The 13,162-nt window shown below is 47.2% G+C and overlaps 1 protein-coding gene across 1 annotated transcript in view; it reads right to left on the reverse strand.

Annotated features, from left to right (window-relative positions):
- The window catches only part of SRGAP3 (SLIT-ROBO Rho GTPase activating protein 3), an 84,166-nt gene that overhangs the window by 28,395 nt on the left and 42,609 nt on the right, over positions 1 to 13,162 (reverse strand). The window contains exon 7 of the mRNA XM_009283720.2: positions 12,195 to 12,323. Coding sequence (XP_009281995.2) covers positions 12,195 to 12,323 — 129 coding nt within the window. The remainder of the gene's footprint in view (positions 1 to 12,194; positions 12,324 to 13,162) is intronic.

A 13,162-nucleotide genomic window follows, 5' to 3' on the forward strand; every position in this document is an offset into this window, starting at 1 on the left:
AAAAAAAAAAAAAAATCATCCAAAAGCACGGTTCTCCTTGGCTACCTGCTCAGCACCACCCCGGGGCCAGCATGACCACAGGGGCCTCACTGGTGCCAAAACCTGTGCCCTGCAGCAGCCCCCGGGAAAGAAATGGCCAGAGGGCCTGTGCCACTGCTTGTCCCCAGCGATTTCCTTCTCACCTTGTGAACTACCCTGCAAGCACTTTTTACACAAAGAAACCATTTCCCAAAGTTATCAAATACAGATGGACGTTCAAGAAAGGCGGCACTGAAAAACGTGCCCTGCAGTATGGGCAAACCCTTTTATCCTCACTTAGGAAGCTGCCTTCCTCTCTCACGACAGAGCAGTTTCTCATGCATAACTGATCGTTCTCATGTTCACCTTGGGGAAAATGATAGAACTGAGAGTTAATTGCTGCCAAAACACTGTACATTAGACAAAATCTTGTTTTTAAACTCTTTTCTCAATATAATTGCGTTTGGCATGTTAAGTATAGCAACAGCATAGGGATTTGCTGCTATGAACGCTTAACCACAGCTGAGCAAAAACCAATTCTTAGCAACTCTCCTCTCAGTCCCCAACGGGAGCCCTGACACAGCGCAAACCTCCGCAGGGCTCCACTCTGACCGTCTGGCTCTGCTGCGAGCAGCCTGCCCTGGGAGTAGGGGGGCAAAGACAGGCACCGAAGAAGCACCTACAATTTGGATGCCAACAGATGTTGTTCTGCAGGGAAAGGCAAGACAGAGAAGATGCTGGAAGCAGGAGGAGTGCAATGCATCAGCCTGAGCCGCACTCGTGGGGCTGTAAGGAGAGTACAGTGAAACAGAAGGGCTGCAGTCCAAAACTGAGGCACATCTATTTCCAGGACATAAGAGGGCTGGAGTTCCTGACAGAGGACATAAAGTTAGATAATTATGGCTTTATCCTCTGTGAGGAGTTTCATAATCCTATGTCCCCAGTGCACTCATTCCTGTCTCCTGGCACAGCACGGGTACTGCTGCAGGGCACGGCGTGGCGCACCCTGGTCAGCACAGGCAGTTAGCAGCATGGTATGCTCACGGTCTGAAGCTGTTCAGGTACCTCTACACACAAGCGCTGCGATCTGCAGAGACGTGCCCAGGCGCAGGAGGGCTGTGGGTCACAGGGACACCTCCACGGGAGAAACAGAGGGACTCCGTGAGAAATACCTCCCATGGCACATAGCACCTAACTAACCATTGCCAGCAAAATTACTCTTATTGCATGAAAACTACCAAAGGACAATTTATATTACAGAAGTTAAGACGCTTTGCTGCCACACAGATTAAAGAATGAGTAAGAAGTCCTCACTGTCCGAGCTGTAACCAAAACCACCCCGGCACAGCATGGGCAGGCATACGGTGAGCAGGCTTCAGCCCCAGTGCAGCCCCAGTAAAACCACTGCTATGAGGACCAGCACGGCAAGCTGCAGAAAAGAGAAGGAAGATTGCTAGTGTAATCCCAATGACCCAAAACGAGACCAACTTTTCCTCAGCAGCAGAACTCCTTGTTGGGAGCTGGCATTTCAGAGGCACCTTCTCCAGCTCTACAGCATCCACAGGCATTACTGAACCAATGCAGAAAGGCACAGAAAGTGATTCTGCATCAGAACATCAGTACTGATAAACTCGAATTGAAATATGAAAACTCAGCTGGTACCACAAAGCGGCTCCAACCAAAGAAGTCATCCCGTGCTTCCTGCAGATCTGAAGAGACAACCCTCAGCTCAGATCAAGTCACACGCAGAGCTGTATTTGGTTTAGTCTGTGCTAAAAGCAGCAGTAAAATCACAACGGGCCGATTCCTGCTCACAGATACAGGAGCGCAGCCTGCCTGTCCCCATCGAGTCTTTTAAAGCAGTGAAACTACACGTGCAATAGTGAGGATTTTTGCAGGAACCATCGAATGGTTATAATCCACCATTTATCCTCCTGCTATTTAGCTTCTAATCTTATTAGTTGAAAACATGGGCAGTTAAGGACTGGTATAGCTGTGCCTTCATAAATCAGCAAGCAACACAAAAAAAAAAAAAGGAATCGGGGTGAATTTCTATTCACCACTTAGGGCAAAACCTTGTTATAGTGCTGTGAGTCTCTCCCACGAGACAGTTTTAGCATGAAGTCCTGTATGACTGCTCCAGGGCTGCAGGCAGAAACCAATGAGTCAAGATGATGCAGCACCACAGCTGCCCTGCTCTTCTCAGCCGTGTTTCGGCACACCCCGAGCACCCGGCAGGCAGGGACGGGCAGTCCCGGCGGGGCTGGCTGCGGGAGCAGCAGCGCGCGGCATCCCCAGCAGCTGCGGGGGATGAGAGGTGAGCTCTGCGCTCGGACCATCAGCGGGGATCTGACCCCACAACCCGCTCAGTTTGGCACATGCAGGTGGCAAGCCATCGCCAAGGGGGCTGCCACACAGGTGGAGCCAGGCTCAGGGCTGAGACACGCATGCCAATGCCGGAGAAGGACCTGCTCTCCCACCACGACCAGCCGACCGCTGTTCTGCGCCCTGAAAAGAGGATTGCGCACAGTTCCCAGTGCCACCTCCCAACCCATCACTGTCATTCTCCCACCCCCTTGGAAATTATTGCTACTTGACTACAAAAAAATAATACCAGGAGAAAACATCTGCCACTGTTCAAGGGTGGGAATTCCCCAAAACGTCCAAAACTGAGCTATTACGAAGAAGAAACAGCCGAATGCCACAGAATCTGAGGAGACGGGGCTCAGGGTATTGCCAGGTGCTTTTGAGAAAAAATTCCACGTGAAATCTTCCCTTTACTTTGAATGCTGAACTCACGCTGAAGGTAGCAGTTATTTGCAACTCCCAGAAATGGGTTGCTACTGAAAACCAGGGCAGGCACTTTCCTAATATGCTATGGCCCTTGAAGTCTCTGGTGACTAGCACGGTGCCGGCTACTTCACACACTGGTGCCCAGAAAAGAAAAGACAGAGCAGGGACTTCCACGAAATTCTCAGAGAAACACACAAAGGGGAAGGGAAAAGAAAAAGAAAGAAAGAAAGAAAAAAAAAAAAATAAAAAAATACTTCAAACTCCTGTTCCCAGCTCCAGAGCAAATAGCATTTTCTCACCCCTCTCATCCCTTTGATGAAAAATAAATTAGAACCACAAATAATAATCCTTAGCCCTTCTGCAGTGCCCTTCATCTGGACAGCTCAAAGCTCTTCGTATATTAATTCATTAAGTCTGGTAACACCCCTGCGAGGGGTGGAAATATTACAGTGTTCAACTTAAGAAATAAACCGACACCCCAGAGCTTAAGCAAGCTGGTTTTGGCCAAAACTCCATGGAAGCAGCCAAATCTGTGTGTGTGTCTCCCACCACAGAGCTGCACTGGAGGAGGGACCAGGGGGCTGCAGAAGACCACCACCGGCCATTAACCCCAGTGCCAGTAACCCCACTGTAGACACAAGAGTGGAAACAGAGATATTAAAAGGTTCGCCCGAAGCCAGGAGGAAAGCCAGCAAGTCTCCAACCCTGCACAAGCATCTCAACGTCTTCCCTCGGGCAACCGCAATCAGGCAGGTAAGGGAGAGCCAGCTCTTCCCTAGGACTTGGTCACACTGCCGTGCCAAGGGTGTTCTCTTGTGAAAATCAGGCCTGGGATGGTCTAAACTGATGGGGCGGTAAGCAAGCCGTGCCATTGATCACAACCGAGGAACCAAACTGCACCAGCACAGGAAAACGAGAAACATTTTAAGAACAAAGCAACATCCAGCGGGTGGAAAATACGGGAGCCCGAACCACACTGCAGTCCAGCAGTGACCTTCAGTCGTTCCTCAGCAGCAGGCAGAGAGCTGCTCCGTCCCCGCAGACATCCCCACGCAGCTCTGCTGCTCCGTTCGCCCTCCTCACGTATTCAGAGGGATTGACAGCAGTTCCCCCCAATGCACCAGGTCAACTGCTCCAAGCCCCGTGAGTTAGACGCCATCCTCACAAGAGAGGTGACAGCAGCGACGACGGCAACTGGTGGGTCTGGAGGAATCTGACGGGGTTTAATACGAATGATGAAGCTCTGCAGAAACGCTGAGGGATTTTACATAGCCGAGGCTGCAACAGTACTGGGCTCCAGAGAGAATGAAATGCTCTCCAAACTGCTGATGCATTCATCTCCTCACTGGTTAAACAGTTAAGAGATATTTAACCTGTCTGTCAAAAAACAATAAATAATGTTTTACTAGGATAACGTTTGTGCTTGGCCATGACAATGCTGGGTACTATGCGAGATCCTAACTCACACCTGAAAGTATCTTCAGATCTTAGGAGGAGTGTTCAAAGAGAATACAAACTGCTTCTGTTCTCATTCATTTTTATGGAGAACGTTTATTTATCATGTATTAAAAACGCAGAAAACAAAACAGTCGCACCTTTGCAGCCTGCGGTCACTGCACTTCCCTCAAAGCAAAACAGCGTCAAAACAAACCCAGTTACAAAAGGTATTCCAGTCAAGGTATGGTAAATGCTTGTAAGGCAACGCTCCACCACAACAAACAGGCTCTGCACACTGTAAGATGGATCCAGGCAGCAAAGGAAATTAAACTGCGCCAGGAGAAGGCAGAAAGGGCTGAGACACATCAGCAGCCACAAATAATTGCTCAGAAAAGACAGGAAGAAGTAAATAAATGCAAGGACTGTCTCCCTTTGATGAGTACTACCCCTAATATTCCCCAGCAAGCTTGATGCCAGGTGAAAGCCAGCTATTGGGGATGCTGAGGTGCGCAGTAGTGCTGAGACGAGGAGGCACAGCGATGGAGGCACTCGCCACATCGTGCCTTGGGGGGCTGAGGGCCACTGAACTTTTCGGCACTAAGAAGTGGGTGTAGCCCTCGAAAGTGCACTATTTTAAATATAAAGGCAATATCCCCCAGACCAACCCCATCTTTTAAGCTTTAGCAATTCGAGGCCTATCCAAACCTAATGTGCCAGCTCCTCTGCCAAACACAGAGGGTGCTGAGGGAGCCCGAAACCAACCAGAACGCAGTCCCCTCACCGCGCAGAGGTGCGCTGCAGCCCAGCACCACCCAGCAAAATCCTTCCTTCACCCATGAAATGCCAACGCTGGCATCACCCCCGGGGACACCTACCACACCAAGGGGGGCTCGGCTGCAGCTCACGCTCCAGACGACGGCAATGCGAGGGAACGGCTGCACAGGGCGAGGGTGCAACCTGCACGTCTGACAGTGCAGGACCAAACCACCCTGGGTTCCCTCCACGAGTTCCCGTGTTTCTGACTCACAGCAAAACCATGCCTGTTGTTACAACAGAGTACGTAAGCTGTCACAACACGTTAAATGGGGGACACTATCAGGTTTTTGTGGTCTGAGGCCAGGGATCGGGAAGCCCATGCCATAACGCCAAGTGGATGCGATATATGCTACCAGGCTGGCTTTCTCCTACCCCCATTGACAAGCACACGTCAAAGCATTTCCTGAACTGAGTGAAGGGTCCCCCATGCATGCCACAGCCTGGCTTGCAGTGCTCGACTGTTACCATAAATCTCTTCCAAAGCAACAGTCTTAGTCCATCAAGTTCAGCGTTTTGCCTGAGGCAGCAACCATGACATAAAAACTCCTGAACAACTGATTTATTTTTAGCCAAACAGAGAACGATGTGTGGATACGGCAGGGGAAGGACAGGATCCTCCCTGACCCTTGCAGTAATCAACTCACGCCCTGAAGCATGAGATTTGATTATTTCTAATCAAAGGCTCCTTAACTATAAATATTTCAGAGCCAAATATTATGTAGTCCTTTTCAAAATCTAGCTATAGTTAATTAACTCTATGGTCTCTGGAGTAGGTTTCTTTCTGGAGGATTTTTAACCTACATTTTATTTTGCTCCTTAGTCTCTCTATAACAACTCCCTCCCCCATGTATATATTTTCTTAGGGCTTTTTTAATGTGTTTTTTGGCTGTTTGGTGGTTTGGGTTTTGGGGGGTCAGGGGTTTTGTTTGTTTGTTTGCAGGGGGTGGGTGTTTTGGTTTTGTTTTGTTAAGATGAATACATTGGTAAATTAATCTTTTAAAGGACATTAAGACCTTGAGGCTGTTCTTTCAAACAACTGGGAAAAGCAGCCAAAAGAACCAAGAAGAAATTCTTTTTTCTAAAGGAAAGTACTGTTACTTTTTTGTACCAAGCTAACAAGGTCTATCAGACAAAGACTGCTCATGGTCTTCAGGCAGTAAAATTTACAGACTGCATGACACTTTTAAATCATAAAACAATCAGCACATGTGCTTAATTAATTTCACAATCCAACTCCAGTGTCTGTGGTATCCACGTGAGGAATAAATTGTTTACTACGTACAAACTTTGGCGAAAAACGTAGTTTTGCCATATTATTAAAGCCAGGACCAGCAAAATTTAAGAAATGTGTATTGGTTGTATTATTTCAGTTTAATATCGTACTCTAAGAACAGCTTAGTAAAAATTATTGTTGTTATTAGAGTATCATGATTTATGGTTCTTGCTTACAAACAGGTATTGTTAATAACATCCATGCAGAAGAAAAGTATGGTTCCTGCTTACAAACAGGTAGCTATTGTTAATAACCTGCATGCAGAAGAAAAGTAATATAAAAGTTTACTAAACCAAGGTACTGGTATATGAAAAAATGTCAAATTTCTAAAAGGAAATCAAGCAAATGCACCTCTTTCCCCTCCTCTCTTCATCCACGGAAGCTCTGTGTGGAAAAAGATCATACAAATCTCGTCCTTTTTCTTCCATTTATTCTCTTAAAATGCATGAAGCTTTTAATGGCATATGGGTATTTCTGGTTTTATCACCCATTTCCACTGACCATCGCTGCCCTGCCCGGCAATTCACACGCCAGGACTACTGCCTGGGGCTCTCTGCAAGCTCAGGCCTGTTTTGTCACACCCACCATTAAAGCTCGAGGCAGCTGAGGTTTTTGTTCTTCACCAACTCACGGCACTACAGGAACTCCGGGCACCCCAGCGAGCCCTGCATCCCCTGCGCGTGTACGGGAGTGCCACTGTATGTCACGGACGGTCACCAGCATCCACTGCAGCCTCCCACAGCAAAGCACCTGCACTCAGGTGGCTGTGTGGCACCTCCAGGTCCTCAGCTCACAGCTCCCTGCAAAGTTAGTTAGTGACAGCACCTCCTAAAAACACGTATTTTCTACTTCCCAGAGCCTCCTCCCCAGCGGCAGGGAGAGCTGACCAGCTCGGGTGCTGCGGGCTGCCAGTGGCATTCCCAAACTGCCGCCTCTGTGGGAAAACAGGTAACAGGGACACAGCAGCGGTGCAGTAAAGAGCACTGAGCCTCTTGAGACAGCCTAATTCCTCCTGATGGAAGCTGTTTATTATTTTTATTGCTGCACTGTTGACTTTATTTGAAATACCCTGAAGCCAGATCTCCTAGCTGCAGACGCACCGCATGGTAAGCTGAAGTACAGGCACTCCTCCCCTGGAGAGCACCGAGTTTTGAGTTACAGATGCTGCTTCGCATGACAGTGCGGTGATGGGGGTGCTTTGCATGGAGTTTCCATGATAAAACATACCTGGCTCTTGGGGCTGGCAGGAGCCTGGTATCTGGCAGAAAGCCCACTCAAAGGACAGCGTGGGAGGAACCTCTGTGCCTTTGTGGAACTGAAAGGCTCTTTATGCTGGAAAAATTGCTTCAAACAACAGAGCAAACCCTCAAAAGAGACCCTCTGCTTGTATAAATCAGTATCTCTTCATTAAAGCCAGTGGCGTCACGCAGAGCTACCCAGGCCGGGGGAAGGTCCCCGTGCAATCACACGGGGAAAGCGCTGCACAAAGCGAAGCTGCTGCCGGCGCTGGCTCTGCAGGCACAGACGTGCCCAGGCAATTAGCCACTGATGGAAACAACGATGACATGAGCTGCAAGAGATGCCTAAAAATAGATCCTAATAAAGTGGTCTGTGGCTTCAGCACCCTTTGAGTCTCCCTCTTATTCGGGAGGCTGAACCCCGCACATGAAATACAGCCACGGTGTCCTGACAGCCCAGCATAGCCAGTCCCACTGCCGAGGCTGTCGGCACGGCGCAGGACCGCGCGCCTCACCCGAGCGAGTGGCAGATCCTGGAGTAAAACCTGAGCATCCCAGCTAGTCTGCCATCAATCACTTTACTTGCCAGGTAACAGCAGCCTAACTCCTAGTCCCCCACAGTACCCAGCACTAGCTGGAAACAAACAGTTCTCCTCATTTGTTCTGCTCTGTTCCATTTTTCCTCATTTTTTTCTTTACTTTTTTTTTAAACATATATTACATATCTTATATTTTCTGGCCTCTACTCTCTTGACATTGCTGCAAAACTTAGAGCTTTACTGTGAGGTAAGTAAAACCAACTGAAGATTTTTGGCACAACAATTTTGATTGCTGTTTCTGTTTCCTAACTTGACTAAGTAACACTTGACCATGTGAAAAATCACAATGTCATCAGCTAAGTTTTCTAGGGACCAAACAATTTGGCAGTAACGTGTAATATTAAATTCCTCAGAATTCCCTTCCTTAACTTGCTCGTTTGTCTCAGATATGGCAAACACACCAATCCGTAGAGAAGCAAGCTGCTGTTTCAAAAGGATTTACAGGCGGCTGAACAAGTTTTGATGGATCAGTACGTATTGACACCAACTGCTACATTTTACTCTGCTAAATCTAGCGATATCTTTCATGTGACCACTTCAAAATATTTTGCAGCCAGTTCACGCAGAACTCCAGAGGGATGGATAAGCAGCTTTATCTCCACTTCACATACGTGGCCAAAGAGATTAACTTGGTCACATAGTTAATGACAGAAATGAGAGACGAACCCAGGCATTTTAAAATAAACACATGCTTCTTTCGAGGGAAGAGACACAACGGCGTACTTTAAGTCCAAGTCTAATTTGAGCTGTCTCTACAGTGTTCTTTTCCTTTCTAAAGGACAAAACAAAAAGGCCACTGGAGACAGAGGGAGAGATAGACGTGCTCTGTGCCACTTCACGGCTCCTCTGATCGAGTTTTACATTTCTCATTAAAACCACAGCCCTGGGAGGACTCTCCGCCCTCTCCCAGAGCAGCTGGGACCTTCTTTCTCGCCAGAGCGGGAGATTAGCAGAACGGCTTTGTTATAGAAGTCACCATTCTGCAGCGATGCTGAGGGCACAAGAAATGTCAAGGCTGTGCCTAATAGATGACACTGAGCCATCTGGGATCTGGGGGAAGACGCTGCTAAATTAGCTGCTCCAGTGTCCTGACGGTTCAGATTTGCGTACAAATCAAAAAACTGCACATGGCAATTTGTGCTTGATAGGAAGGGTGTGCAAGAGCCCCCCATCACCCTTCCTATTGTCCCAGAAAGACAGACCAGTACATCGTTAATCATCCCCCTTGGTGGCGCAGGGTGGAGGAGCCGGGAGAATTTGCATAACTGCAATACATGGACCCTGCAAGGATCCTATTAAAGCATGGCCAGACAGGTTTTGAGCTAAACCAAAACTGTTCCTACCATGAAGCCCCTCCGCACTCACTCTCTTCCTGCAGACCCGCTCCTCCCGTCGGGCACAGCTCCCCTTGCACAGACGCCCGGGGCCCTGCATCGCCCCGCTCTGCTCACGCTGCTGCAGCCAAGGGCTCTGCTGGCTCTCAATCAAAGGCAAAATTCACCTTCTCTGCTCAGAGCCCCTCTCCTGCACTCCATGAAACGGCAGGGTTGCCCCAAGGGGCAGAGGACCCGCGTCCTGCCTACTGCCATGGTACAGACCCGGTGTTCGCAAATGGCACTGTCATTCCTGAGAGTGAAAGGCACTGTCTTCTTATCATTGTTAAATGTACTAAGATCAAAACACTAACTTTATAACTACATCTAAAAATACCTGTTTTCTTCATTTTCCTTTACATGGATTACACACCTACAGAAAGCCCAACGCTGTTGGATCCGACGGCTGTCTTTTCCTTCAACCACTTTCAGTACTAGTGGGACGCAGTGAATGGGATCCCCTTCTTCTGGAGCATGCCGAAACCCTTCTTGCCGTGCTCTTGCAAAATATACTGAATTTGTACAAAAGTCTGTTCAAATAAACTGCCCTTCCTTTGGGGATTTAAAATTAGAACACCCATGTGCAGCTCACACGTCCGATATTTTGTTTTCTTTGGTGAACAGATTATATAATTAGGGGAATTTAGCTGCACAGAGTTGAGGATGCTTTAGTTGAAGTCCCCTGAAGGGATTCCTGGAGTGCGTAAGAAAAGCCATCTGCTGACTCCAGTGGAAGTGTCAGCAAGGAAATAAAGTTGGGAGGAATAATATAAACAGCCAGAACTAAAATGGAACTCGGCAACTCCTCAGGAAATCAAAGTCCCCAAAACTCCATGAAAATAAGTCATTCTTGCTTAAAAAAATAAATGAGAATGAGAAAGAGAGAGAATATACACAACAAAAAGCAGATACCCCACAGATAAATCAAGGTGTTATCACACCTTGCTGTTCAAATGTCTCCATGATCAAGCTATTAGTTTTATCATATGGCTTAGTACATCTTAAATAGTAAAGAGAACAAAAAGGACATACTAAGAATATTTTATCGTATCTCAAAATCTCGAAATCATCAGGGGTTCTGCATCAGAATTACTTTAATTAATGCTTAGAAGAATAAATATATGATAGTGGGTTAGTAAAGGAGATAAGCACTCCAGCACATTTTTAAATTATACACTTAGGTAATGATGAAGCCAGAAGACTAACTCGGTACTTATAGCTCAGTTATTTATGTGCTCATTGAAGCAACTCTGGCAGGAAGAAACTCTGCATAGTGCAATCTATACCACTGCGAAGATGCCTATTAAAGGAAGAAATGGAAATCCCTTCTCTTGAATCATTTAAAAGCAGTTCGTAGGAGTCGCTGATGCACACAGGCGTTCACATCCTACCATCACTACAAAACCTGCTTCCAGCAGTTCCTGCCCTGTGGCTATTTCGTGCAATGAGCACTTCAGATACAACTCAGCAAGCGCCTTCCCTAGCAAGGAAAGCACTTCCACATGTGCTTAACTGCCTGCACCTGCTTAACTCCACCAAAGTTGTGGAGAGCCAAGAGCCTGCTCATACTGATAGAAACTGCAGATGCATGTAGTAGAAAGAAAAATATTCCATTTCAACAACAAAAATGAGGATGTATCTGATCTTTGTAAGAGTTTATCTGTTTCAAATGCAGACTAATCGGTGGGCCAGGAGGAAACCCCAGGCTCACCGGGCTTGCCCCACAGCAAATTCTCTTCTAAAGGCTCTGGACTTTGAGAAGCTCCAGCTGCAGGACATCCTGCTGTGTGGGAGCCACAGCCCATGAAGCCATCGCTTTAACATGAAGGAAAGCACCATGTCTGCGCTGTTCTGAAGGCAGAGCCAACCTACACCGACAACCAGACCTTAGCATGCTCGTGATACAGCGTGAGAAGTGCAGAAAACATTCAAGCGATTTCTAGTTTGTAACTGTGTATTAGAGGTGCCTGAACCATGCAGTTCTATCTGGACTCCCCTGCTTATGTGCTCAGGAAAGTGGTTCAGGCTGGTTCATACCCTGCAGTTATAATGAAAAACTCCATCTTTTTTTCCAGACACCGATGAAAGAAGTTTATAGGTAGCATATACATGAATCAATTACTTTGTTGTGTGACCATGTGGCCAACATAAAGCTCAGAGGCAGCTGACTCTGAGTGTTGCCCAGAGTTGTGGATGCCCCATCACTGGAAGTGTTCAAGGTCAGGTCAGATGGGGCTTTGAGCAACCTGATCTAGTGGAAAGATGTCCCTGCCCATGGCAGTGAGTTGGACTAGGTGACCTTTAAAGGTCCCTTCCAACTCAAACCATTCTATGATTCTATGACTCCTATATAATGGCAGCTCTAGTTCTGCTCATATATGCCTACATCAACTGGGGGAAAGTCAAATGCGTGTGTGGAGCTGCAAGGAAAAAAAAAAACCACACCACAGGGAGGGGGAAAAAAAAAAAATCCAAATTCACAGTACATTTTCAGGCCCCAGTTAAGCACATTTTAAAGCCCCAACAAATACCCCTTGCATTACCACCACATGAGAGTGCATTTAAGGACCAAACCATGCTTAAGATTTAGCTGTGTGCTTATCAGTAGAGAACGGGCAGGATGCACGCAGGGGGAGGAAGCACTTACATCAATGAGGTCAGAGACGTCGTGGATGTAGTATTTACTGACAGCTGCGTTGGTGGCTGCCAGGTTCAGCAGGTAGTCGTTCCGGGCTTTAGTACACTTCAGCTTGTTTTCAGAATATTTGGCTTGTCTCTGAAAAAGCAAAATGGAGTGTCAGAGCACAAACAGGATGCGACTTTCACAGCTTCTCTTGCTGCAGGGCCCCACAGCACCCTGCAGCCTGGGTGTGACATGTTAATTAATAAAATTTGGTATCGGGTATGGAAACAGGCACCCTTGCCAGGATGGAGGACATCACATTTGAACATTCCCGGTACCATCAGCCAACGCACAACGAGCGCATTCTGCTCAGATGTACCCAGTGCATCCCAGGCACAGCTGCTCTTCCTTTATCTGTGCATTCGTGGAGGTTTTGGCATCAATCAAAATTAGAGGGCCAAATTTTCCTCCCAGATACGCTGACATACATTTGGACTTGCTCCAGATTTATGCAGCTGTATCAAAGTGGAATCTGGCCCAGAGGCCCAAGCTACAAAATTTAGAACAAGACCCAGAATTCAAAACTCTGTAGGAAAGCAGATGTGCTCAGATCTGGGGCATTTGCTCAGGCAGATCACTAGTCTAAAGGTTTAGCACAAAAGATTAACCCTTCAAAGAGGCTTGCCACTAGACAGTGTCCCAGTGCTGTGTCAACATGCATGCAAAAGCTTCCTGGCTAGGGAAAATATTGTTTATTCTCAGAAATTAACAGAAAATTTAAACGGTTTTGGAGATCCTGAGACTTGGGGATTTGCTGAAGCTGGAATGGAGTTAAGTGTTTTGACTAGCAAAGCCAACTGAATGCTGCTCTTTAACTCCCAGACGGTCTGCAGAGGAAGAAACACAGTTATTTTATATACCCAACCCTTTTTTTTTGCTCCCCCAAGCCTCTGACTGAAAGAACCCTGGGACAGCTATTGGTTATTGTTAGA

Source organism: Aptenodytes forsteri, unplaced genomic scaffold, assembly GCF_000699145.1.
Source record: "Aptenodytes forsteri isolate BGI_AS27 unplaced genomic scaffold, ASM69914v1 Scaffold267, whole genome shotgun sequence".
In the NCBI taxonomy this organism is placed as follows: domain Eukaryota; kingdom Metazoa; phylum Chordata; class Aves; order Sphenisciformes; family Spheniscidae; genus Aptenodytes; species Aptenodytes forsteri.